The sequence below is a fragment of the Gobius niger genome, assembly GCF_951799975.1.
Source record: "Gobius niger genome assembly, chromosome: 1".
Lineage (NCBI taxonomy): Eukaryota > Metazoa > Chordata > Actinopteri > Gobiiformes > Gobiidae > Gobius > Gobius niger.
This window is the reverse complement of record NC_136852.1, coordinates 53176385-53204366: the sequence shown is the minus strand read 5'-3', so window position 1 is coordinate 53204366 and position 27982 is coordinate 53176385. Positions and strand designations below refer to the sequence as shown.

Here is a 27982-nt window from a genome sequence, read left to right as displayed (position 1 = left end):
ATCGATGAATCGTTTTCTAGTAAACAAACACTTAAATAAAGCAAAAATGACATGACCTACTTTGTTTTTAAAGTTAGGGTCTGTAGTGTTTTGTACATTGAAAATTTCATAAATATCTGTCTGTGTCTCATCCAATTAGAAATCAGAATTGGCACAAAGAGCCTCCAAAAACACTCACTTTAAGTTTACTCCATCAACACGTCCTCAAGCGGCGCCACTTTAGGTTTATGTGTTTATGTGAAAAAAAAATTTAAAAATACAATTTTCATACACCATTTAAAGCCAAGCGATTAATCGATTAATCGCAAAAATAATTGGTAGATTAATCAATTGCCAAAATAATCATTAATTGCAGCTCTAAAATCCTTTTCTTTTCTTTTTTTTTTTACTGTATATACCGATATGTAGAAAACCTACTTAAATTTGACTCATTAAGCAAATGTAGAAGAAGAAGAAGAAGAAGAAGAAGACCTTTATTTATATAGAAATGCGGAAAGGCTTTATCGCGCTACTTGTAACTCTCGAGCTACTGGTTGGAGATCCCTAAGCTAAGGTGACCATCGAACAAAACCTGAGAATTGGGACGGGGTTGGGACAGCGGGGTCCACGAGTGTCAGCTCATCTGTCTCATTGGTAACACTGGCTTTAAAAGCACATACAAGTGTTAGCCATTACTATCATTAATATCTCAGTTTAGAGCAGTCTCTGAGTCCATCACACCCATGAGATCTGTCTGTTCTCTGCAGAAATGTGAGGAACTGTGGTTTCAGCCAGCCCCGTCCAAAGGGACCTCTTTGAACATTGGGGCATGGGGCTGAGTGAGCTCTCCCAAGTCGTATTGTTTTCAGAAAGGAAAATTGGGACGCTTAGAATACAATGCACAAATAGGGACTGTCCTGGGTAAATCGGGAAGTCTGGTCACCTTAATTGTTGTTCATGTGTTAAATTAATCGTTTAACTACATGAAAAAAACATCTATGGATTATAATTCTTTACAGTTATATCATTTATTATCTTCAACGTTAAGGTTTTAAAGCTATATTTTTGTCACACAACAAGGTACCGCGCATGGAAATGTGTTATACGGCCGGGTCTGCAAAGCTTTCCCAAAAGCCCACCACACTTTTAGGGCGTGGGGGACCAACCTTATCAAAGGGAAGCAGGGAACAATTTGCTTGTGGCTCTTGTAGTTGCGCAGCACGTATATGAAAACTGACAGCTTCTATTTTGGTCAAGCCTTATGCAAGAGGTGTCTTTCGCTTGTCTCTGGGCTCATGCAGCTGGGTTCTCACAGGCACAAAGTCGAGGGAAAAAACTCGCTTTGGTTTGCATTAGCTGGCCTGGATTTTCCTTTGTGGAACATGTGGCCTCCAGAAAGCAAACTGATTATGGACTTTGAAAAACGCTTTGGGATTGGGGGCACTTTGTAAAGAACAATAATGTGCTGTTATGAACAACATATTTTCTCTTTAGTTTATGGCAGGGTTTTGGGCCAGTTTTCCATGGGAACTCCTATAAAGAAAATCAACTTTAAAATCTGTGATACATTTGTTTTTTGTTCAGTAATGCGGGAGTGCCTTTGACAGCCATATGGTTTTGCGTGTGTGCAGCCAAACAATAGGGGAAGTTCTTGTCACCCGGCGGTGGTTGTGTTAATTGCGTATTAGTCAGTGTGTCAGTGGTGCTCAAAAGCAGCTGACTAAATCTCCACTTATGGGATTGCGTTAAATTTACAGTCTCTTTAATGGCCTTTGAAACCATGGCAATTTCTCTTTGTTTTCACTCGCTTTTACGAGAAGGTTAAGCTGCACAGATTGAGCTGGTGCCGGTAATTGCTGCACTGTTAGATCCAGCGCTACAGGAGACATTTTACAACTTTATGGCATTATTGGATATTTCAGTTCAAGGTATTTGAATTGGATTGTTGTCCTCGTTTAGCCTTGCTGTTGATTACAATTTTTCGTGGGTCATGTGCCTGAATAAATCATAGTTGAAGTGTTTGGATGCTTAAATCAACAGCTCTGAAGAAATACATTTTTCACACTTTTCATTTCACTTGGGCATGGCACCTTTACTTGTTGTGACACTATTCTTTGGCTGATGCACTGACTATTTATTTGTTTGCAGTTTTTCACGCTATGTCATCCATCTTTGTTAATGAAGTTTCTTGAAAACCTGACCAGTAGTTGTCGAGCACAGTCTTTTTTCCGTCTTTCATTACTATAAGCAGAGTATAACTGTTGCAGATGCTGAAACCTTTAGTCTTAACTCTGCTACGTAACTTTGATGAATTATATTTAGGAGCGATACAGTCATTTGGCGTGCAGTAATGTGTGGGCACGTCCAAGTCATAGAAGTTTGTAAGCGATTTGCTCCATGGGCCTGTTGTTGGTCAAAAACAGACTATTTTGGGAATTTTAATGACTTTGGCAGCTGGCGGACACTTATCACCTCCCTTAGTCGGAGCCAGGGAGTTTAGTACACGCAGTACAGTGCGAGGCAGACCTTTTCTGTCATTGTTTATGTTGCTTTTTAGTGTCTGCACAAGAGCGGGTTTAAAAGTGTCACTTCGAGCCTCCGTTGTGCGGTGATTTGTGACCGTCCTATCAAGTTGACTTCATTAAAAGAGACCAGTGGGGGCTTGTGGCAGGACGTCCTGGTTGCTGTGACTTTGGAGTGCAGTACACACATATATTTACAGCATTGTTGCAAAAGTTTAAAAGTAAAACGTCTTCTCACTGTGCGCTACAGGATGCAGCACTTAAGGAGATCGTTTGTCCCGACGGCTCATAGTTTCTTTGATGCTCCAGCTTAATGAAAGTTGCTCCGCTGATGTTGATCCCGTATTTAACCCGGCCGTATTGTCTTATGTCCTTGGGCAAGACACCTCAGCCACCTTACCTGTATAAGTGTATGTGTGCGTGTTTGTGTTTGTGTATGTGGTTGGAGGAGCCATATATCCTGATTAGAAACCTTGCCAGTAGGGCTGAATGATTTTGCAAAGAAAGTTTTTCTTTCTCATATTGATAGATCTCGATTTTCGATTTGATTTGATCATTTCATAATAAAAAATAAATACATGTAGCTGAGTCATGAACTTAGTCACGTCTTTTATATAAAACTCAGCTCAAACAAAAACAGAAACTGTTAACTTAAAGATTCTGCCACAGACATGACTATAAAACCTGATGACTATGAAGTGCCATGATTCAGATTGACTAAAACAGAGCTTGCAATTTTGATTGCATTTCGATGAATTGCCCAGCCCAACATGCCAGTCTACCCCGGGCAGCTGTGGCTAGTCATCACCACTGAGTATGTAGAGAGTGAAATGAATTAATGATCTAATTGTTAAGGAACTTTGGGAGTCTGGAATATACATTTCTTTTAGGCTTGTAGAGACCTGTGATCTGTGATTGCCCAGTCTCGTCTGATCTCGTAAGCTGAGCGCTTCGGGCCTGGGATAGTATCCGAACGGGAAACCCTGTTGGAGTAACAGTCTACCTGTGTGAGCGCTGCGTGAGTGTATGGTTTGTTTGGATTTGTAGCCTTGCTTCAGTCAGTCCACTCCGGGGCAGCTCATGCTTACCACAACCAAGTATGGAGTGAATAAATGAATGAGTCGTCCTTTGGGAAGCGCTTAGGACAACTTCATGAAATCGCTTCCCTAATATTTGAAGCCAAAATACTGTTAAGGACAAAAGAATAAACACAATTTTGCAAGTTCACCATTTTACCAAAAAGGACATTAAAATAAACAGACATTCAAGTCAACCTAAAATCAACTGCATTTTCCATTGACAAAACAAGGACCACATCTGACCTAAATTTCCTCTAGTTAAGGGATGAATGCTCTTTCTACTGAGCTCCAAACCCATTTTTTCCCACACCTTCCAGAAATATTCACACAGTACTGTTCTTCTCTCATCCATTACAGTACCGTGACACCTGTCTTGATAACACGCATCGTTATATGGACTGATGGAGGTCAAACTTGTAGATCCAGCGTCCCAGTAACCTTGCTTTGTTGATCGATGCCCAGTTTTGGTCATATGAATCAAACCAGTGAGGTCAGGCCATTCCCAGCTGGTTGGCTCACCCGTGTCTCTGTATGTTTGATATGCATAGTTTTATCAAGGCGGCTTAAAAACCCCACACGCTTTCTCACGGCATTGGCCCGAGGTGTTGATTAGGCCCTGGCTCCACTTGTGATTTATTGCAGCTATCTGAGTGCGGTTTCGGGGCGCTCCGAGAGAAGAAAGAGGAGTTAGGGAGGAGCTGGTGGTCTGTGGTTAAACATTACATGCATGTAAAGGTCCCACCTCCCCCCCTGTCTGTGCCCATTAGAACATCGTTGCAAGAGAAAGACATGAGAAGGAAAACAAAGGATAAAAAGATGAAAGTAAGATGTGAAACATTTATGTGACAGTGCACTTTATAAGATGTTTGAATGATTTTGACATTGTGGGCGGATTATTCAGTGGATTTATAGTTTTCTTTTTAACCTTTATTTTTTTTTATTGGAAGATGGCAATAGTGAAGCAGTGGTTAGTGCTCTTGCCTCACATTAAGAAGCTCCCGGATTCGATCCTGATTTCTGTGTGGCGTATTCATGTCATCCCCTTTGCATGGCCTGCCAAACGACATGCTTTTTCAAAAACATATAGTCTGGGAGCGTGCGTGATCTCAGTGATTTCCCAGTCGGCATGATTGACAGACGGGTTCAACCAATTAGAGAAACACTGGATATGAAGTAAGAACAAGCTGCAGGAAGCCTTTTAAAAAACGTCCTTTTCATGAGGAACGCTTCCAACACTGTTTCTCGCCCTGGTTTTAGGATATTATATTTTCCAAATTATTTAAAACACATGAAAGAGCAGAAGAAAACAGCGAATCAGTCGCCGCGCCGTCATCTTTAATGTTTGTAATGGGTAAAATTGGGAAATGATTGGCTGCGAGCTTTTGAACTGAAAGGAGGAGCGTCTGGCTGGCCAGGCAAGTTCTCCTCATTTGTGCTCCTGTTTTCCCAACCAAAGATGTTCAGTAGGGTGGAGGCCAGGTCTTCCTGACAATGAGATTGTAAAATCTCAGGGGGCCTTTACTGGATAAATAAGCAACAAAGACAATGGGACTTTAACCCTAAAAAAGTGGTAGAATATCTGTGTAGGCTCTCATTCGCACTGAAGTTGTCTATCTTAGATGAAGGTTTTTGAGTCATCTTCTGTACTCTGTAGTTGAGATTTTGCCTGTCAACCAAAAGGCACAACTGTGTCGCTGACTGCGCCTTTTGGATGAGCTGAAACGTCCCACACTACAGAGTACAGAAGATGACTCAAAAACCTTCATCTTCTGGTAAAATAGTAACTTTAGGGGCCCACTGATGGTAGAAGGCAGAAGCAATGTATAGGTAGAAGGATAATACCATGTCATGGACTTTGGTATTAGTCACATTCCTCCTGCCAAGAACAGATTTAGCTTGAACTACTATTTTCTGTTGAAACAGGCATCGATAGCTTTATGTAACAGTGAGGAGTCTCGGGGGAAAGCAAATGTTACACTTGCTCCCTGAATTATGAGAAACCTGGAAAGTCTTTGTTTGGAACGATTTGCGGTGTTATTCTTTACATTTATTTACAGTAAACTCCCTGTGTCCACACATTCGAGTGTATCCCACATCCCGAAAGGGGAAATCTGGTGGAAGGAAGGAAAAAGGTCAGTCCTAGACAAAACTCTTTGTTTCTCATTTGTGTTTACATGATATGTGTCAAGACTTTTTATAAATAGATTGATACATGACTTAAAAAGGTTACTGAGCACATCCACTTTGATAATTGTGTTGTGTTTTTAAGAGCCGCTATCAGTCAATTTTGCCACAATAATAAGCACTTTTCATTGGCAGTCTTTTTATAGCACCCAACACACGCCCAGTTTAGATGTTGTGGGCATCGGCTCTCCTCTACTTTCCTGTCCCAGCCCATCCAGCATGCATACAGCCCTATACACACGCAGCCAGTGTGAGCCAGCTCCCTGATCAATCGCAGATGTGGCCACAACGATGCCAACAAAAACCCACGGAGTTGTGCCCCATCTTTGGCCACTCCTCCCACTTAGCACCCCTGTCCCATCGCCACTATGGAACCACCATGTTATGCTGAAACTGAGCAGAGCTGTGAGTCCAGGCACATTACAAAGTGCTTGGTTTTATGCTTGATTGAAGCGCGTTTAACATAAATATGCAACTACAGGCAGATCAAATTGCTCTGGACCCATTTTAGGCTACAATGAGTAATCGAGATGTGTACAAAGGGGAGTAATGTTATTTCAAATGGCTAATGACTCATGTAGAATTGAAAGTGGCTCTCCAAATAATTACTTCAATATTTAGTAAACACATTTTGGATGTTGGGTCACTATGGGAAAATCACCAAGACGCATATTTAGGTGCTACTTCTTATGCAAGATGGACTTTTTAAACTTTTTTTGTTATTTATTTTTGGTTTTATTTCAGGGACAAATATAAAAACACATAGACAAACTGTGGCACCGTCGTCCGATGCACCCTGGTGCTTCCAGCAAATCCTATTTATTGATCATCTGCTTTCTTGTAATTACAGTATATGTAACTGTGAAGCACTTTGAATTGCCTTGTGTATGAATTGTGCTCCACAAATAAACATGCCTTGCCTATTTTGTAGCACTTGTTCCTAGATGGGCTTTTATGAACTCTGGATAATGAAAAGAGTGATGGGATGACAATGAACATTAGAGATAAAATACAAAGATGCTTGACAATGGTTTGTAGATGTTTCCCTCCCTGCAAGTTGTGTAAGTTCATATGAACTCATCCCTGTGAGGAATTGAATGAGTCTGAACCACAACAGTTTAATTCACTTGCTCCTTCTTTCATTGTTTGTAAAAAAAGAAAAAAAGAAAAAAAAATCAGGTATAGGGCTTTAATTATATTTTAAGTATGACTGGAACAGAAGCTGCACTTCCTCCGCTGGCTCAGATTGTTCGGCATAACGACTGTAGTGGTGTGGCTTTCCTTTTCTGAGGTCTTGGAGAGCATAATTCAGATATGAGACGGTGTCCTGGAACGGCTGCATCTCTACCCAGCATAAAACCAAACTGCTGAACATTGGTAAATGGACCATGAGAGTGATGGTTAAATATATTCTTCCTCTTCAGATCTTCTATGAAGATACAGGCCCATAATTGTAACTGACCCGTCACACATCCTCCACACGGAGTAAAACGTCCTTCCTTCTGGCAGGAACTATCGAGCCCAGATGCAAAAGCAATAGCTTAAAGCTCTTTTTTTCCTTTGCCTATAACCCTGCTCCATAAAGAAGTTGGATGTTGCACCGTTTTTGTTCCAAAGATGTATTTTCTTTAGCTCGGGGCATTGTACAGGCATTTGCACTTCGTCATGACGTAGTTGTTTGAGTGGCCGCATGTATTTACCCTGTATGTTTTATCTTACATGCATGAGTTTACACTTTTGCCCAAGACAAATTCCCGCTGGGACAACGAGGTTCATTTCACTGATTAATTTAATCTGATATCATTTTTGCAAGAGTCTATCTTATACAACAACACAGTAACTCTATGCAGCACGAGCTCCAAACTTTGCTGCCTTTGTGTGGAAAACAAATGCCTATCACTTTCCATGTTTTTAAACTAAAGTAATATCCTCCATTTTAGCACTCACCTCCATCAAAACTTTGTAATTGTCTGCAGCGGTGCACGTCCCATTGTTTTGAGAGTCTACCTCCAGGACCGAGCGGACCACAGCTGCACCTCTTATGACTGCTCCCCTGACGCTATGACCTCACTCTGCTCGTGTTCGGCTCGTATTATTGCTCCACATGTTGTACAGTAAGACCCGAGGCTGATTGAAAAGACATGTCAGGCCTGGACCCTGTCAGGGGCACCTCGCGTGGTCACTCTGCTGTTCAAAAAGAGTGACATTTAAGCATGAGTTTATGTTGAGAGGAGTGAGAAATGTTACCGTCTGCGTATTACCTACCTCAGACACAGCAGTAAAGCGTTTCCTTCCTTTTCTAAATTCTACAGAAGTTCATGCAACTTTTGGAAATCGACTTTTGCATTTTTCCTTGTGCACAACAGTATCACTATTGGGAGTCACTAACTTCACTCAAGCCAGTTTTGCAATTGTCTCCTTTAGAGGAGCTTAAAATCAAGAGACACTTCATTTGATAACTCAAGTCAAGATTACTTATAAAACTAAATGTAAAACGTAAAGAATCCCAGAAGGGGAGCAACCTGATCATGACCAAAAATTATGTATTCTGTCAGACCTCAACCTGCGTATTGAAATTGTTATTTGTATACAGCTTTTACCAAAGTCTGAAAATCTCCAGGGCCCTTTCCCAAAAATAATATATTTACTCAAATATTTTTGTTTATTATTTTACATTTAAAAAGCAACATCTAGCAATGACTGCAGCTAAATACTGGTTTACGTTTTTAAATGTACTTAGGCCTATTTTGTAGATAAGCTTTGGGGGGGCCCTTGTTGTGGCTCTGAGGCCCACACTTTGGGAACCATTAGTATACATATTTTTCCAAGCACCGGATACCGCGGAAAGACAGATTAGTGGCTTCACATGCTTGAAAAAAATAGATAAAGAATTACTGTGTCTTGGACATAATAACTACACTACAAAAAGTAACTCGATTAGTGTAAATTTCTCAATTTGAGCATAATGATCCAAAGTGAGTTGTTTTGAGTAGTTAAGAGGTAGTTGGGCATTTGACCAATATATGATATATTGAGATGTTTCTGATTTGTTTCAATACGATTTGACTTTATTTCAGGTACTTTTTTGCCAATGGGGTAAGAAAATTGGTCTAATCCCATTTACAGTTTTACTTTTTTATTTCAAGCAAGATTACATGAGAACTAGTCTGAAATGTCATCACACTAGCAAAGTAAACTTGGTCAGATTAGAAAAAAAAAAAAAAAAAAGGAAACGCTTAAAACCACATATATTTCCTAAATTTGGAGTCTTTTGAGTCATTTAAGCCAATGCTTACAATGTACTTTTTGTAGTGTAAAGAGGGCAATCAATGGGGCAATCAGCCCTAGGGCAGGTCACCATGTCTTTTTCAGGCTGGTGTCTCGCAAAAAAGAAAGCCTGCAGTTAGTGAGCTGTTAGCTGTCATGTATGAAAATCTAGCCTGGAAAAACCAGGATAATGAATCACAAAACTCACCTACTGCCGATGTGTTTTTGGTAATTTACCGCTGATTAAAAACAAAACTCGGCCCTCCCGGGCGCCGCCCGTAGATTTTTATCACATCCCAAGTGTGACGCTGCTCACGAACAACACGTGACTGATCCGTTTGAGTTTGGCAGAGGCGGCAACAGCCAGCTCCCTGCCCAGACTGAGATCCCCCGTGTATAAAATATACAGAGGGGGGTCATTCTGGATGCCAGGCTACTGAAAACCACACACTGCCCTACTTCTTCTCCTCTTATAGACTTATATCTGATCACAATTACTTTACTACTTTGATGTCCATAATTAGTATAGCATTCATTAAAATGTGTGAGCCAGATTACATGTTCTTCAATATATTTCTGTCCAACTCTTACAGATCTGATATTTGTACAAGAACCACATACAACAAATTCAACTGAACTGCCATCATTGGTGACTTTAATGCTCTTTTGGCTGGTGGAGGCGTCATAATGTAATGTACTGCTGAAGCCACAAGGAGAATTTGCACCGTGGATCACATTTCTCACAAATATTTGGAAAGCATAGTTGGCCTACTCGTCGTGTTTACCACTTCTTAAATTTAGCATGGCCACTGTCTTTATTTGGATTTTTTGGTCCTGAAATATGTGTAAGTGAGTGACTTGTGGCTGCATACTGTTGCACCAGTCGTGGGTGGATTGAGAGTGTGGTGAAACTTTTTGGTAATACTGTTATTTTTATAAGAGCCTATCATGTTTTACTTACTTGCACTTTTGTGGCAACAAAAGTTTACCCAAAGCAGTCATCTGTTTTTTGAGTTGACAAAGCTTAGTTTGCACACTCACTCAGGAGCATGTATTATTGCAGTCCTGAAATGCATAGGATCGAGATGAACAAGTGTCGAGGAATTAGGTTTGTGTCACTGCTGCACTGTTGGTGGATTGATAGGTCCTTTGCTTAGGGCTGCAAATAATTTGTCGGTATTAAAACCCAAAAGGATTCTCGCTCTCTTCATTCACTCAGCTCCAAGAAAAAAAGCAGTTAAATGTCTAAATTGCAGTGTGGCTTGTTTTATTGTCAAAAGGAGTTCTGGGCTCTAGGTTTTATCTTAATTTGCACCTTTTTTCAACAGTTGCCATTTAAGACCTTGAGAAATCTTGTGTTTAGTGCAGCTTAGCCACATTGGCAGCTCCAGCCAACAATGCCACTTTTGTGAGGTTCAACACTGACACTTCACCGAAAAATTTACGATTTCTTCAATTGTGAGTGATGCATGTGCTTGTTTATTTCCCCCCTTCATTTGTTCCTCCATAGTCATTAAACTATTGATGAGAAGTGTTTGTATTGGTTTAGATCCTTGTATTTATCAGAAAGAGGCATCTCGTCGATTCGATTTATTTATATAACGCATTCAAGAACAGATGTGTGTGATCACCGAAAGCTGTCAGCTACACTGTCCTTAATACTAAACATGTTGCTCTCACGTATACATTAAGTTCTTATCGCATTGCAGGAGTGCAGTGGTGATGTCATGGGAGTTTATCTGGTCAGTGTATGTTGTATTGTCAAGGAAGTCATTCTATGTGAAGCTTGTTACAGTGCATTATTCAGATACTGCATAGCCAATGCTTCTTTTGCTCATTTTACGTGAACGAAAACGTGACCGACCAATATGACTGAGCTTCCTCGCTTAGTAAACTCTGGAGCTGTGAGGAGCTGCAGATGGCCCTGCTTCTGAACCTCAGTCAATAACTAACTTTTTTTTTTTAATAAACCCTCATGGAATCTCAGTCAGATTTGTTTTTAGTGAAATAGGGAGAACTTCTATACTCAACAACACAAATGGCCTTGAATTATATCTGCCATTCTCTTGCTGTGAGGATGAGGAGCTAAAATGTTGTAATAACAAAATAATTCTATTCATTTGAAAATATATATATCTATTTATATTTGCTAAATGCCCGAAGAATGAAAGATAGAATTATTAGACATTTTTCTGTTACTTACAAAGTCAGAAGTTTACATGCACTAAGACTACTATACCTTTAAACAATTTGGTAAAGCCCAGATGACGATGTCATGACCCTGGAAGCATAAGTCTGGTTCATCCTTAGGTGCAATTTCAAGACACTTGAAGGTGCCAGGTTCATGGGTTAAAACAATGATGGATTCAACCCAAGAACAAATGCAAAAGAAGATGCTGAACCTGGTAAGAGTTTGTCATTATCCAGAGTGAAACAAGTCCTGTACCGATATGGGCTGAGAGGGTACTCTGCCTGGAAGAAGCCCATACTCCAAAAGAAACATGAAAAAGCCAGACTGGAGTTTGCAAATTAAAATGGGACAAAGACTGTTTTTCCATAATGACCATCGTCACGTTTGGAGGAAAAAGGGGGAATCTTGCAAGCCTGAGAACACCATCCCAACTGTGAAATACGGGGGGCAGCATCATGCTGTGGGGTTGTTCTGCTGCGGGAGGGACTGGTGCACTTCGCAAAATAGATGACATCATGAAGAAAGAACACTATGTGTTGTGGAAATATTGGAGCAACATCTCAAGACATCAGCCATGAAGTTAAAGCTTGGGCGCAGATGTGTCTTCCAAATGGACAATGACCCAAAGCATACGGCCAAACTGTTTACAAAGTGATTTAAGGATAACAAAGTCAATGTTTTGAAGTGGTCGTCACAAAGTCCTGATCTCAATCCAGTTGAAAATGTTTGGTCAGAGCTGAAAAGGCATAGGCAGCAAGGTGGCTACAAATGTGTCTCAGTTACACCAGTGCTGTTTGGAGGAATGGACCAAAACTCCTGCCAACTATTGTGAGAAACCTGTGGAAGGAAATGCAAAATGTTTGACCCAAAATATACAGCTGAAAGGCAATTCTACCAAATATTATGAAATGTATGTAAACTTTTGGTTTTGTAAAAAGTAATATAAAACTGTGAAGAAAACTCTATCACACATTATTCTGGCATTTAGCAAAAATATATATATATATTTTTAATTGACCTAAAAAAGTAAATGTTAATTCTGGTTTCATGTCAGACAGTGAGAAACAAATGCAAATGTGTGTTTTTATTTAAAAAAAATTAAACATTTGGTTCCCACTGTATATGATATGAGCAAAGCAAGGTAAAAGTGAAACTGAATTTTGAAAAGCTAACTAACACTTGAAGCTTGAATTCATTTTGTTTTTATGTTAGGCTGTGTTCGCAAAAAATGTGTCTATCTCAGTCCGAGGAAAGATGATGATTTTGAGATATAACGTAGCTTATTCCGAAATGGATATTGTGTCACCATAAAATGGCAATAACAATGCTTTTCTATCGGTAATGTGTGTAACATTTTGAGAGACAGCCTTGTCTTGTAACAGAGGGTCATTATTTCTTTCATCTTACTGTAGTTGTTCATGAATGCGTCAAAGGACTTTGCAAGTTGGCATTTTGACTATGAGCTATCACCCTAATAATAGAGGAACTCCCAATGGTCCATAACACGCAACAAATATAACATCCCCACGGAAAATATGTTACTATTCTCAAAAAAGTTATTGTACAAAACGGCCCATTGTTTCCAGGCTGTTTTGTAAACCACTGCAGCTGTAGGTAGTGAGTGTTGCTTTTGTAAACGGTCAGGACAAAGAAACACTTTTGCTATCTGAAACTCACCAGTCTATCTCTTGTCTGCTCTTGTTTTTATCACACTGTCACCCTGCATCACTCTCGCATCACTAGCTGTCAGTCCTCCTCTTGCTGTCGTACTTCTCCCTGCGCAGTTCAAAGCCATCTCAAAGGAGGTAGGTCAGTGTAGTTCTCTTGCTCCTTCTGTTGCTAATAAAAACCTGGATTTGCAATTGCAGATTTGGATAATAGTTGCTGCTAAGGCCTCGAGGAACAACAAAGTGAGCTTAGCCAAAATGTATTTCAACACTAGTGGATTGCACATGCAGTTGTAAGGAAGTTGGGCACCAGCATTGCTTGAATGTGTGGTGTCGATGTATATACCAGCCCTGATCTGCTGTGTATCAGAGGGCTATGTGCGGCTGTTTGGGGCTTAATGTGGGTCATTAGTCTTTCTTCACAAAGTCATTAACAGGGAAACAGTGAGGCTGCGCTGTGTGTGAATTCCCTCTTGCCATTTGCACTGGCTATTTACCATCTGCTTTCGTTTACAGCCAACAAGAAAATGTAAGTAACTGAGGGCCACATGGGAAAGATACATTGGTCCATGTCTGGGCTGGTTTCAGCTTCTCAAAGTTTATATATGTGGCTTCTTTGGCCCCATTCATTCACTGTGTCCTCAAAAGTGGCTTGGGGCCAATTTGTTCATGTCCGTGTGAACAGGCCGAACAGCATCAGGGCCGTAATCAGATTCAGACAACACCCACATGTTAAAATTGAGTGTTGAGCAAAACACAATCTGCGAAAGCAAAATAAATAGTAAACCATGTTATTATTTTAACCATGTTATATTAAAACATATTTACAAATAATAAAATTAACTCTTCAACAGCCACAAGGGCAATACGTTTTGTGTTATCAAGTCTTGGTAAAATGATATAATGAAAGGAATGACTAACCACACTGTATTTTGCATGAACGAATATATGCCAACCTGAATTATAGGTAATGTTTGTAGGATGTGCTTTTAGTCGTTAAAAAGGATTAAGGAACCACATCCACAACTGAACCTGGGTTGCCTTAAGCTGTGTATGAGGACACCGTCATAAGTTTCACATTATGTGAACATGCTATTTTATATCTGCTGAACTTGAACTATTCTGGAGGCTGCACCAGCACTAATTGGACTTCATTGGGAACAGGTGCTGGGATTGTGGAAATAGAGCGAGTTCCTTTATGTTCATGTTTCAGCTGTGTGATGTGGAGGCCTCATTCTGCCTTCTGATTCTTGAACAGCCAAACATTAACAACCTTTTCTTCATGTATAATGTTCATGTAAAACAGCATTACAACCAGGGGAAAAAATGATGATTCAAACGCCGTAGAGCTGGAGACAAGGTTATGTTTATTAAAGATTTACAGACGTTCTTAGCGTGCCTCACCTTTAGTGTTAGGCAAACCCACCCCACAACATCAAAGTAGTTTAGTCGGGATCATTGAAAAAACCCGTGAACACAAGCTTTTGGTTTGTTTTGTTAATGTTTGAGAACCCATTCTCAGAAAAGTCTTCTTCTGGTGATTGTATTTTAGCATCACATCCAAAGCTACTACGAGTGCATTCACGTTAATGATCGGAGTACATGATGTCTTAAGAGCCTGAAACAGACAGAATGAGAGCAGGCCTTTCAGGCCTTTCCTTTGTAATCGGAGCCTATAACCTGGACAGCTCCACTGTCAGCTTCACTCACTTTTTCCAGGAGGAAATCGTGCAGACAATTCATGCACTTATCCAGTCTGAGGAGCCGATGCTGGGGAATAGGAGAGGTGTGCAGTTTTCTGAGCACACCCAGGCTGCCAATTAAAGTTCTTTCAGTAGAGCGATTGAAGAAAAAGCGGAGGGTAGTGGTCCATTTTAAAACCAAAGCCAAACCGTAATTACTGCATTCTTGTACTTTAGCCGTTAGCTCAGCGTCTCATGGGAGTCCAAATCTCATACGCAGGAATGACACGGAAAGACTGACATAATCAAATATTACACTCGAAGAAATAGTGTGATTATGCCCGCTGCTATATATTTTCAATTTAAAGTATGGCTACGTCCCCAACATAACATACAGGTTTTTTTTTTTTTTTACTATAAAAAATAATGTAATAAAGGAAAGATTTTACAATGATAATGAACAATGTATTGGTTTGGTCTGGACACTCAAAGACACTTAACATTGCATTATTCATTCTCTCCATACTTGGTGGTGGTAAGCTACTATTGTAGCCACAGCTGACCTGGGGTAGACCGACAGAAGCGAGGCAACTAGTCTGCGCCATCAGCCACTCCGACCACCACCAACCACTCACACACTCACTACATTCACCCAGGCTTCCTGGTGTTTCCCAAACGGTCTCCCATCCAAGTACCAACCAGGCCCTTCCTGCTTTGCTTCCGAGATCTGACAGGATCGGGCAGAGCTCTCTGGGTCCATGAGTCAAGACTCTCCTGAAAAAAAAAAAATGCGTTCACAATAAACGGAGCAACCGAATGTTTGATGCAACTAAGAAGATTGATTCAAAATAACTTGTAAAATAAATGGAAGTGAAGGTGGAAAGTATTTGTTGAGTAAATGTAACACAACAATGAATGAAAGCCATAGTTAGTGAAAGCAGACAACCATTTAGTTAAGATATATGACCATTACTGTACATTATTGTCACAAAAAATACATTTTATAAAATGTCCCACGGGACGCTTCTCATCTGATCTCCCTAACTGTAAACTAGAAGGACATGCACAGACCATGAAAGAAGTGCACCCAACTGGCATTTACTGTAAGCAATAGTAAATAAACCATTTGTGTCTCTTGAGAAGCAGCCTATACGTTCAAATCTCCTGATCTGTCCTACACACGGGAGGAAGTTAAGGCCCTGGTCATTACAAAAACAAATGCAACAAATCGCTCTCCAAACTCTTTAAGATTTCATCACTTTCTTTCTACCAGTTCTATTCTGTTTTATAACAACAAGGCTCCATTTACCGTGACCGCCAGCCAAGCAAATGTTTTCCTACATCACATCATTTCACAGATTGGATTACATCAATTCTATATTTTTTTTTCTGTAGACGAAGGAGCAACAGGATCAAGTCATCAACCAGAGCAATAAAGTCTTCCTCTACTGCGCCTTCCTGGACTATAGGTGGGTCATGTTTTACACTAAGCCATTTTTGTCAAAACTGATGGTTCTATGCACAACCTGTGTTAGGATTGTTCAACTTGGCAGCAGTAACTTCACTTAAAGGATAGATGTACTTTGTTTTAAATCACAAACATTTGGTTTGGACGTGATCCAGATCCTTCAAAGCAACAATTGGTGCCAAAACATTATTTCTGTGCATTTCACTTTTTTGTACATTTTGCTGTCCTTTAAGGGGTATTTGTTCTCTGCATTTGATCAATCCTTCAACCAGTGTCTCTGGGCAACTTGTATCCAGTAGTATAGCACACTGTTTCCCAACCAGGGGTACAGGGACACATGGGGCTGCACAAGCACTTAACAGGGGAGAAGATTTAATATTTAAAAAGAAGTTGAATATAAATACTAATTAAAAATGAACGGTATTAGCAGTTTGAATTATATTTTCAAACTGATAAGACCATTGTTTTCGAAATAACTGGCAGCAATCTCAACATGGAAGGTACTTGAAGTATAAAAGAAAGTGTCAAGGAGGACACGAGACAAAAAAGGTTGGCAACCATTTATGTAACATACCTTCAAATCTTGAGCCACGACATAGGTCAGGAGTACTTAGTTGGAGGATTAGCCTTAAGGCAGTACTAAGTAACTCATGCCCCTAGAGGCCATAAGCGACACTGCAGGTGTCGTAGCATGTTGCGTTTTTTTTCTTATTAATTGTCCACGACAGTAAATACTACGCTGACAGAAAAGACAAAGGGAGAGAGAGATATTGTCCATCCAATTACACAATGGAGACAATTTTTTTCACTCAAATCTGCTGTAAATACTGTAGCCTCGTGATTCCATTTGTGTGTGTTGGTGACACCGACACGGTGGCAGCCAAGTTGCAATTGTGGTTTTCTGACCAGACACACCACAAACACTTGTATTACTTCCAGAGGGACTACGAAAAGGATTTATTAAGGTAAACTTGTTACTTCGTACTGCTTTAAACTAGCCTTTAACAGGAGCAACTCGACCAAACCCACCCTGACATGGGGAGAACATGCAAACTTCACACAGAAAGGCCAAGTTTTTGCACTGAACTCGCACAGCCGGGGCCCCACTCTGGAGTTAAGCCTGTGGATGGGGCCAGTATACTAGTGCCTGGTTGTTGGCCCTTTCCTTGAATAGGGAAGTCTGGGCATCTATGCGTGAGACACTTGGTCACTGTTTGACAAATTGAGCTCTTGAGCTGTTTTGCTTTGTACATTACTGTCTGTCATATTGAAGTTTTTGATTCGTTAATTTCACAGCTCAAAGGAAGGAGTATGGTCCAACGAAGGCTGCGTCCGCTCAGAGGGCAACATGTCATACTCCGTGTGTCTGTGCAACCACCTCACCAACTTTGCGATCCTCATGCAGGTCGTGCCAATCGAGGTGAGACATTTTTTTAAATCGAAGGTAAGAATTTGGAATAACACACAAAATGAAAGATAATTAACAAATCAAGGTCATTGTCTTCACTGTGTCAATTCCAAGCTAATCTAACCAAATGCATTGACATTTTAATGTTAAAACCTAGTCCAGTTGACTACTTTTGAAAACCTTTTCAGTTTTTTAAGCCGGTTATTCAGAAAGAAAGAAAGAAAGAAAGAAAGAAAGAAAGAAAGAAAGAAAAGAAAGAAAGAAAGAAAGAAAGAAAGAAAGAAAGAAAGAAAGAAAGAAAGAAAGAAAGAAAGAAAGAAAGAAAGAAAGAAAGAAAGATTGCTCAGGGGGTTTGCCTATTTCCACACAGCTTCCCTCCAAACAAGTCTCACACTCCTTTTTCTCTTTGGGCTGACACTCACCAGTGAGTATTTTACATTAAAAATAAGTGTGGACAACCAAAATAAACAGCGGGTTTCTGGTGTCAGTGGTCAGAGGTCTTTACACTAACCATCAGGAAAAGAGAAAACACTCTTCTTGGCTGCATACAAAGCATTTCTGAAAAATGAAGAAAGAAAATACCTATTGCATATTTGGACAGCATTCGCAATGTTGCTTTTTAACAGACAAGAAAAGTTTTGTCTGTAGTGAAGTGGGCCACGGAGGTATTTTAGGAACACCAGTTTATTTGATGCTATACTTTGCCTTTGCCACTCTCTAATTAGTGGGCTTCCTGATCCCTCGGCTGCAGCATCCCACAGAGCACTATTCTGGACCTCAGTCTCCAGGCCTCATAATGACAAGGCACACACACACACGAGCATGGGCAACGGAGAACAGCAGCCAAACACTTGAAATATCCCCAAAACTATACAACAAACTGACTCTAACCGGACGTAGTTGACAGATGTCCCAAAAGGGCACAGGGGTTATAGCAGCATTCATTGTGGATTGCACTTTCCAACACATGCACACAAAAAAGGTGTAAAAGGATTGAAACACACCTAAAAGTAAACAACGTTTTATCACATTTCAAATACACAATAGGTTCATCTTTCTTCTGCCATCAGGGGCTGAATAAGTCTTAACTTCCAATGTTGCTTGGTCTCTTCCATTCCTTTTTTATGGATGAAGTGAATCTGCAGCTGTTGTGTCTGCGATGAACAGATTTAAAAATGGACTTTAAATGCATTATTATACATTTATTATATTTACTGGGAAAATGTATTGTGAATGTATGAGCAATACAGACAAAACAAATCTATTCTATTCTATTCTATTACTGAAAAATTATTACCCTTTTTAATTAAATCTTTTATTGCATTGTGTGTATTTTATGTCTCATTTGACACACAGCTCACCACTGGCCACCAGGTGGCACTGTCCACCATCGGCTATGTCGGCTGCTCAATATCTATCTTCTGCCTTGCCATCACTTTGGTCACATTTGCAGTTCTCTCGTGAGTATTATAAACATATTGTTGCATTGATGAATAGTTTTTCAAATATTACAAACATTGTTTGATTTTTAGTTCAGTGAGCACCATCCGCAATCAGCGCTACCACATCCATGCAAACCTGTCCTTTGCCATATTGGTGGCTGAAATCCTCCTGCTCATCAGCGCTCGCTTTGACCCAGGAACTGTAAGCACTCCTGTAGCAATATCCTCTGGTCTAATAAAGCTAATCCCATTACTGCAAACACAGGCAGGATGTAACTGTAAGATTTCTCTTTTTCTGCAGCTGTCTTGTAAAGTCATGGCGGTGCTGCTTCACTTCTTCTTCCTAAGTGCCTTTGCCTGGATGCTGGTAGAAGGCCTCCACCTCTACAGCATGGTTGTTAAAGTGTTTGGATCTGAGGGCAGCAAGCACTTCTACTACTACGGCATTGGCTGGGGTATGTGGAATCGGAAATAAACATTACATTTTTACATTAGAGGCTCATCACAGCAGTTTAAGACATGTAGAGAATACTGTCAGGCTTGTCAACACACAGTTTTAGTTTGTCGCATTTTAGTGAAACAAGTCCTGGTTAAAGAAATGAAGTTCAAGTCCATTGAACAGCTTTTCCCTCTGCCATCAAACTCATGAACACTAAATAAGTGTTACCTGCCATTTGCACCACATGGTTATTACCTCACATCTGCTGCTTATTGTGCATTTGTAAATCAACCAACTCACACATTAGGGCTGGGCAATTTTTTAAAATTTGAATTCAAAATCAATATTTTGATGATTTATTTATTTTGATTTCTTCCCAGCTCTACTCACAGTGTTGCTTTGTCGGTACAAGTGTATTTTGTTTATCGCAGTAACATTGCAGGCAATCATTTCCTGATTTTACACGTATGGGAACAGTCATGGACCGAGAGGCGGGAGTTGTCGCCACACTCTTCCAAAACACTAAAGGTGACGTGTGCGACGACTGATACGCTATTTTCTTCTGCTCCTTCGTCTGTTCATAATTTGGAAAATATAAAATCCCTAAAACCGGAGCAAGAAACAACATTGGAAGCGTTCTTCTTGAAAAAGGATGTTTTTAAAATGCATCATATCCAGCGTTTCTCTAATTGGTCTAATTGGTCATTTGTCAATCACGGCCACCGGGAAATCGCAGAGAACAACATGTCTTTGAAAAAGCATGTAGTTTGGCAGGCCAGGCAACCCCAGGCCATGTTGCAATTAGACCACTGCATTTAACTATAGACTGATGCCTGATGGCGACCGCCCAGGGCGCCATCTGCTGGAGGGGGTGCCAAATTGCACTTTAATTTTTTTAACCCCATGAGGCCCATGTTCCCTCCTTCTACAGCATCTGCAATTTTCAGACATAACTTTGGAACAGAAAGTGATCAAGACTTTCTTTCTTTTGTGTTGAAAATTAGAGGTTTCAAGCTTTCAAAAGATCCCTTATCCCTTCAGAATAAGGCTTTGTGCATGTGAGCAAGAGAAACACGCAGAAATATGTCTAGAAATTAATATTATTCATTTTTATTAGGGTGCACTCTCTAGCTCCCTGCTAGAGAGTGAATATTTTGGGACAGTGGGAGACAAATGCTCCGAACCCAAGATCAAAGCCACAAATTCCACTTTTTTGAGCAACCTCTAACCTGACCTCCTGACTGGGTTTGATTATAGCTTTGATACATATTATCCCAAAGCAAACACCATTGACCTGGTTAAATCTGCTTGGAATCACGTTACTCTATAACAACAATCTCTGTTTATGCTTTCTCTAACTGCAGCTGATTGACAGATGAAAACGAATATAGGACATGTTTATGTTTCCTTGTCTGTTCTGAGGACGCACTGTCCCTAGATTACATGTTGAATCAATTAGCACCAAGGATATGGTTTTTATTACTTCCCGTTCATCATGTAGTAGCTCAGTCGTCTTAAAGCAATGGTTTAAGTAAGAACCCATTGTTCCAGTATTAGCAACAATAAAAATAGGTTTATTGTTGGCACACAATTGATATATAATAATAAAAACAGCAACAAAAAAAATCACAGCACATTATATGTTTTCGGTGCACGGGATCTGAATACTGATGTCTTTATCAATCACAATTCTTTAGATTTAGGGTCATCAGTGTGGATGGTTATACCAATAGATCAGAAATGTGAGTTATTGTAGTATCTGACTGCTACATACTGCATAGATATAAATAAAAGAAGTCTGATAAGTATTTACCGGCAATCCCACTGTGCAAACTTTGACTTGGGCACAGAGACCTTTAGCCTAAATTTGTTTTCACCATCTGTGTTGACTTTCTGTGCCACCAGGTTCACCGCTGTTGATCTGCGTGGTGTCCATGACTTCAGCCCTGGACAGTTATGGGGAGGTGGATAAGTGAGTGTGGAGCTAACTAAATCACATGAGAGAAAGGTTTTGTGGAATTTGCTGTGTTTTGGGCCAAACTACAACAAAGTGACATCAGCTGTGCAGTGAAATTGAACTCTTGGCTAAGTGTCACTCAAAGCTTTTAACATATTTTCAATGACGCAATATTGTGAGGACAGAGAATCAAAGGATGTTAGTGGCCCACACTGCTTACTCAAGAAGAGGGGCCACCATTTGAACCAATTTCATCTTCATCTTATTTTGACAAAATAAGGCCTGGGCGATATGGAAAAACCTTCAAGTACTTTTCTTCTTTTTTTTTTTTTTACTCATATTGGATGATCATGCTTTTATTATATTTGAATTTGTAGTGCAAACTTCCAAATGTAAGAAAAAGCAGCACTGCTGAGACGTTTTCTTCACTCAGTAATGGCTTGGGATGTTTAAAATGTTGTTAAGCGCATAGTGTGAAAGATTTGATTCATGAAAACACAACTCATGAAATTAATTCCATTTATTGCCCAGTCATTGAATTTACACATGTAACTGGTCGTAGTTATACCATATAGTTAAAGGGACAATACGCAGTTTAAAAATGTTACAACTAAGTATTTTCCTCCCCCTACATGTTCCAGCCATGTCCTAATGTGTAGAATGAGCCCAGATCTGTTCACCACAACTGCCTCTAAAATCCTGCACTCAAAAATGTGGTTATTTCGGGTCTGAAGTGCCGTCATGCACGAGCTTAATATAGAACCTGCAGTTACACATAAGACCTGAGGTGGCAGTAGTGCGTATAACATGACCAACGTACATCTAGTCTCTTTAAAGGTGCATTATGCAACTTTATATGTAAAAAAAAGTTGATATTTGTGTGTGTTTGAGTTACCCAGCTGCTTTTTTCTCTCTTTTTGCTCTTTTTTTTTATACCAGAAAATTAAGTACATAAACCTGCGTTTATTTTTTGTTGGATGGTTCAAAAATAATGTAACCTACAGTATATATATGGTATAACTACCAGTTACATGTTTAGCGTATGACGGGGCAACAAATCTAATTCATTTAAAGAATTGTGTTTTTATAAATCAAAACCTTTTCAGGTAATGCATAATGCACCTTTAAATTTGCAGTAATGTGTAGGTTTCTTTCACAGGATCCATATTCAGTTTGTAAAATAAAATAAAAATAAAAAATCATTCTACAATCAGCAGCTTAATCCTCAAAAGGAACTGTATAATTAAAACAAAAAAAACTTTAATGGCTATTTAATTAGTTTAAATCTCTCTTGCAGCCTTGTGTCCTGACTCTAGATTCACAACCATGATTTGTTGTCCTCGTAGTGTGGAGGAGGTGTAATCGTGTGCCCTCTCTGTTTTTGTAGCTGTTGGCTGTCACTGAAGAATGGAGCCATCTGGGCATTTGTCGCACCGGCGCTGTTTGTTATTGTGGTAAGCAATTGTCACTTTTCACCCCTGTCAGGTCTTTAATGTTTAGTTGCACATAATAACATCAGTCCTACATACATTTTTATTTGTCTGACAGGTAAACATTGGCATTTTGATCTCTGTGACAAGGATCATATCTCGTATCAGTGGAGAGAATTATAAAGTCCATGGAGATGCCAATGCCGTCAAGTGAGATCATCAATATCAACTACACATTTATACTAAGACAATGTCATAAAACTGTCTTTCTTTGAAGACTGACAGTAAAAGCCGTGGCTGTGCTCCTGCCTATTCTGGGAATCTCCTGGATCTTTGGCGTTCTAGCTGTCAACACACATGCTCTCGTCTTCCTCTATATCTTTGCTATATTCAACTCGTTGCAAGTGAGTTAAGCTCTAAAACTCATTGATCTTATTGGTTGATTAAAGTCTAAACCTGCTTTTCTTCTATTTTCTGAAGGGTTTTTTTGTCTTTTTGTTCCACTGTCTTCTGAATTCTGAGGTATATTTCTTCGTTTTTAAATTGTATCACAGTAATTGAATTATGCTATATAATCTTGAGATTATTGTGTGTGATTTTACAGGTCAGAGCAGCGTTCAAGCACAAAACCAAAGTGTGGTCGCTAACCAGCAGTTCAATTCGTAACATCAATGTGAAACCCTTCCACTCTGATTTTGTAAGTGTTTTAGTAAATGTTAACAAGTTTGTCACTTTGTATAAGACTATAAATGTATTCTGTTTTTAGATGAATGGAAACAAAGATGGCGTAATTCCCACTAAGATGAACACGTGGGACAAAAGTGACAACTCAGCCAATCGCATCGATCTCTCCGCTGTATGAGACAGTTTCAGGTCTGTCTTTCAAAGACAACATTTGTTGAATTTTTCCTTTCAACGAATAAAGTGAAAGTACAAAGAATAGACAAACAGACACTGACACTGTGCCTTTGAATAGTCAGATCTTGGAATAAGGTTTTCTGTCATAAACCTGGTTAGTGTGCTCCATTCATTACATTTTGTCTCTCGTCTAGAACATCCAGCCTCCCAATGGTTATTGTAGAATAGACCCTTTCAACACGAACATCAAAAATCCATTTGCCGCTCTTTACATGGCCGTGAAGTTGCCATAGTACAACAATGAAGCGCCTCATAGTGGTTGCTTTGCAAACAAAAATCTCCAAAACCCTCAAATAAAATAGTTATTAGTTATTCAAAGTTGTGTTATACAAAAAGCAGCACTGTCACTGTCAAATACATAACATCCATCATTGTATATAAAAGCTTTTTGCTTACAGTTAATACTATGTTTCAGAGACTCTGGATAAACCGTCTGTTGTTACAATCTGCATATAGTGGGCCATAAATAAAGAGTTTTGGCCAATTGTATTTATTTATCCTGTGATTTGATCGCTCCTCTTTTCTACTATTGCTGCTGGATTTGGTTAATTACAAATTGACAGTCACTATAAAATTGTGTTGTACCTCACCTACTTGTAAGCTGCATATTGTCATGCTCTGTCGCCGGTGTGGTGAAACGTGATCGATTGCTGTGAAGGTTCTGTGGCCATTATATTTTCACGTTAATCTTGTGTAAATAAAATCCTATGGTAGGCTACTCTTAATGAGACTGTTGGTATTGTGAGTTGTGAGGAGAGATACTTGTGACTTATTTAAAACGTACACTGTCATTCTCCTAGCCACTGTTTTCTTGCCAGGTTTTATGTTTCTCTTTTGAAAAAAATCTTAATGGTACTATGTTTTTTGCTTTTCTGTTATCTTAGTGATTAAACAATTATGACTACAATTGTTTTGTTGTTATTCATGCAAAATCAAATAAAAACACTCAAACGCAGCTTTAGTCATGTTACTGCTGATTTTTGTTTTGCAAATAATGAAATAAAGTCCAAATAAACAGAATGGAGACGATTTTCTGTATTAGTAGTTTCTCATTTCTTACTATTTCATCAGGTGAAATAATATCTCATGTGAACTGACTCTGACCATACAAAGCTGCAGGTTGGAGAGGAACAAATGTGTGACCTTAAAGTGGACATATCCTGCAAATGGTGCTTAAAAAAAGACACAACATTACTTTGGTGCCACAGAATTGATGCTTTTTGTTTTATAATTTGAAATAATCTGTGTGAGAATAGTTGCCATGAAATACAGGCGCTAGAGCTGGAGAAGACTCTGATTGGGGCTTCTCCTGCTGGTAGCTGTGGCAATAACATTTAAAACGTGCCAACTATCCTAGGAAAAAAGAATTCGCGGGCCGGTTGCGAAATGTTGTAGGTAAGTTCTGCCATCAACCAATCACAAGTCATGAATTTGAAACGTCATGCATATATCAACCAATCAGTTTAACCCTGACCCTGCCCTAGCCACTAACCAGGGGATGCAAGTTGGTCATTTTATACTCACTACTGCCACCTCAGGTCTTACGCGTAACTGCAGGTTCTATATTAAGCTCGTGCATGATGGCACTTCGGATCAATTAACAACTTTTTGAGTGACAGTGCAGGATTTTAGAGGCAGTTGTGGTGAACAGGTCTGAGCTCATTCTACATATTCGGACATTGCTGGAACATGTAGGGGGAGGAAAATACATAATTTTAAAAACATTTTTAAACTCTGTAGAGTCCCTTTAAAGGAACAGGCCACCGTTTTTTCATCCTGAGATATGTTTTTACCTGAGCTTAGACGAGTTGATACGTACCTGTCTTTGTGCGTGCGCTTAGTCATGCAAAACGACCAAAGATGTTGTTAGCATTTGGTCTGTCCCAATGTATTCCCACAGCTCCAAAATGAGGTGAAGGTGGAACAACGCTCTTCCATGGGCACGCACAAAGAGGCACACAGGCAGGTACGTGTTTATGGACCCCGGCGATACACTCCCGATATACGTTTGAGTTATTGTTGGTGCGGCCCTCTGACTCAATTCAGGCTTCTCATGTGGCCCCTTGTAAAAATGAATTGCCCAACCCTGGGTAAGAACATATCTCAGTATGGAAACACGGTGGCCTGTTCCTTTAATACATCTCTAATTGGTTGATAAACGTACTCAGTGGCAGAACAGAACATACACCTACGATTTTTTTTTCCTGGGCCGGATATGTAGGAGAGTAGGGGCATGTGGCTCCATCTAGTGGGCACTTTGAAGATGGCGCTTCGAAGATGGGAAACCACACACAAAGGTATGCAGGAGGTGTGGCTGCAGCAGGAAGGCACAGTCTTCGACCTCCACTACTGCCCTGCTGCCTTAGTTCATCTTAGTTTAAGCAAGTCAATCTCAATTATTACAGAAGTGCCTACATTTTTATGCGGATGTAGCCGAGTGGTTATTAGTATTAGAAAAATCCTACCACCACTGTCTTCGTGAACGCCCCTTGGTTACCGTAAGTTCCGCTCATATCAGTGTTCCGCTGCTGTGATAAAGGTGTACGTGCCACAGGCCAGCGTTTGCGTTCTCCGAGCGCGAGAAAGTAGATCAGTTAGGCTACTTGTTTGGTTACATCATAGTTTTACTGAGTTGCAGTGGTGGAAAGTAACAAAGTAAAAAGTACAAATTATTGGTACTTTTACTTTACTTAAGTACATTTTATGAATACTTTTTACTTTTACTTCACTACATTTTAGAGCCCCTATCTGCACCTTCTACTCCACTACATTTTTAAATTGTGTCAAAAGTAAAAGTATGTTATTTTTAATGCGATGTCTCTACAATGAACTAGTCCCAATGTCTTGGTTTAGTGGTTTATTAGACCTTATTTAGACCTTGTTTAGATCTGGTTTAGACCTGACCTAGTTTAGTCCGGGTTGAGACCTGGGGTCTCATTTATAAACTATTTATGGTTGCAGAACACAAATCAAAAGACCTAATTCTGTAAGCACTGACCACAATGCCATTGGGAGCTGCCATGTCATAGGCACACTAGTCCGAGCGCTGCCAGGCCATGGCACCATTGGAGGTTAATAATCAACTTCAGCAATAATTCTGCTCCTGTGCCTTTAATACACAACCTGTGACATGCGCACTGCAGCTCAGATGGTGATAATTTGCTTGGGGAGCGGCTGGAGGGACATGTCTCAGTATCGTGTATGATTTCTGTAAATGCATCTGTAAGTACCTGACTTCATGTAAACTAGTTTTGTGTGTCTCTGACTATTGTAGTCTATTATACTTGATTTTACTACTTATTAAAATATACTTCTGGTCAAGTATTAGAACAAGAACAAGTCACAGTCAAATTATAAGGGGTGGGGTGGGGGGGGGGGGGGGTCATCTGGGCCAGTTACTTGACCATGGAGAGCAGAGGTTCGTTTCGCTGTGGATTTGTCATCTGTGGAGGGTAAATGAAAAATTCAGCCCGCATTCCCCTCTCAAAAATGTGGGCAACAATTTTGAGAGCCCAAAATGTTCTAATGTTCTCCCTCAACAATTCTAAAAAACACCTTTTAACATAGTTTTGCCTATAAGGTCATACAATATGTAAATTATGCATCTTTATGGATTGAGAAATTCATTATTGAAGTCAAATTTATGATTTGACGGACTTTTGACCTTAACATCCAAAATGCCAGCCAAGACGGCAGATCAATTACCACAATATTCAAGCTATCATAAAATGTGGCCTTTGTTGAATGTCCTTTTACTTACAGCAATGGTTCCCATAGTGGGGGTCGGGAACCGTTTGAGTATATTTTCAAATGCAAAACAGCATGTAATTTGTGAAATCCATTCAAATATTCCAATCCAACTTTATTTATAATGCACAACAGCATTAAAAATAAACCGTTTAAACACATGTTAACTTGATTTTTAAACATGTTTCTGCCCTGCATTAGCGTAAGAGGCAATCTTTGTCTCCACCGATAACGCAGCAGGATGGCACAATATTAGGTATATTCTGTAGGCTTATCTTTTTATCTGTGTTTTTGAGACAGAACGCTCTGTAACAACAAAGCTGTACGGCTGCATCAAAAACGAGAACTACACAGCGACCAAATCATGATTGTTAACAATTAAGATTAGAATAGAAAGAACAGTTTAGGGTGAAAGGAGTTGAAAAGCATGGAAAGATGCTAAATGAGAAGTGACTTGAAACCATGAGGCTGAGGTTGGAACAGTGATCCTGGTATATATGCAGCAGCTTTAAACACTATGTAATTGGCTGTGCTATATCATAACTTTAATTTAACAAAAGCTTGAGACGACATTGGATGATATTCCAGCTACTGTTTCAAGA

General features: G+C 39.7%; 1 protein-coding gene across 1 annotated transcript in view; it reads left to right on the top strand.

The window, feature by feature from the left end:
• adgrd1 (adhesion G protein-coupled receptor D1) overlaps positions 1–23996 on the top strand; it is a 44983-nt gene extending 20987 nt beyond the window's left edge. Inside the window, exons 15-26 of the mRNA XM_079557407.1 lie at positions 15967–16040; positions 17336–17459; positions 18804–18907; positions 18980–19091; positions 19191–19344; positions 21234–21300; positions 22673–22739; positions 22834–22925; positions 22993–23119; positions 23196–23237; positions 23320–23412; positions 23482–23996. Coding sequence (XP_079413533.1) covers positions 15967–16040; positions 17336–17459; positions 18804–18907; positions 18980–19091; positions 19191–19344; positions 21234–21300; positions 22673–22739; positions 22834–22925; positions 22993–23119; positions 23196–23237; positions 23320–23412; positions 23482–23577 — 1152 coding nt within the window. The 3' untranslated portion in view covers positions 23578–23996. The remainder of the gene's footprint in view (positions 1–15966; positions 16041–17335; positions 17460–18803; positions 18908–18979; positions 19092–19190; positions 19345–21233; positions 21301–22672; positions 22740–22833; positions 22926–22992; positions 23120–23195; positions 23238–23319; positions 23413–23481) is intronic.
• The last annotated feature ends 3986 nt before the right edge of the window (positions 23997–27982 follow it).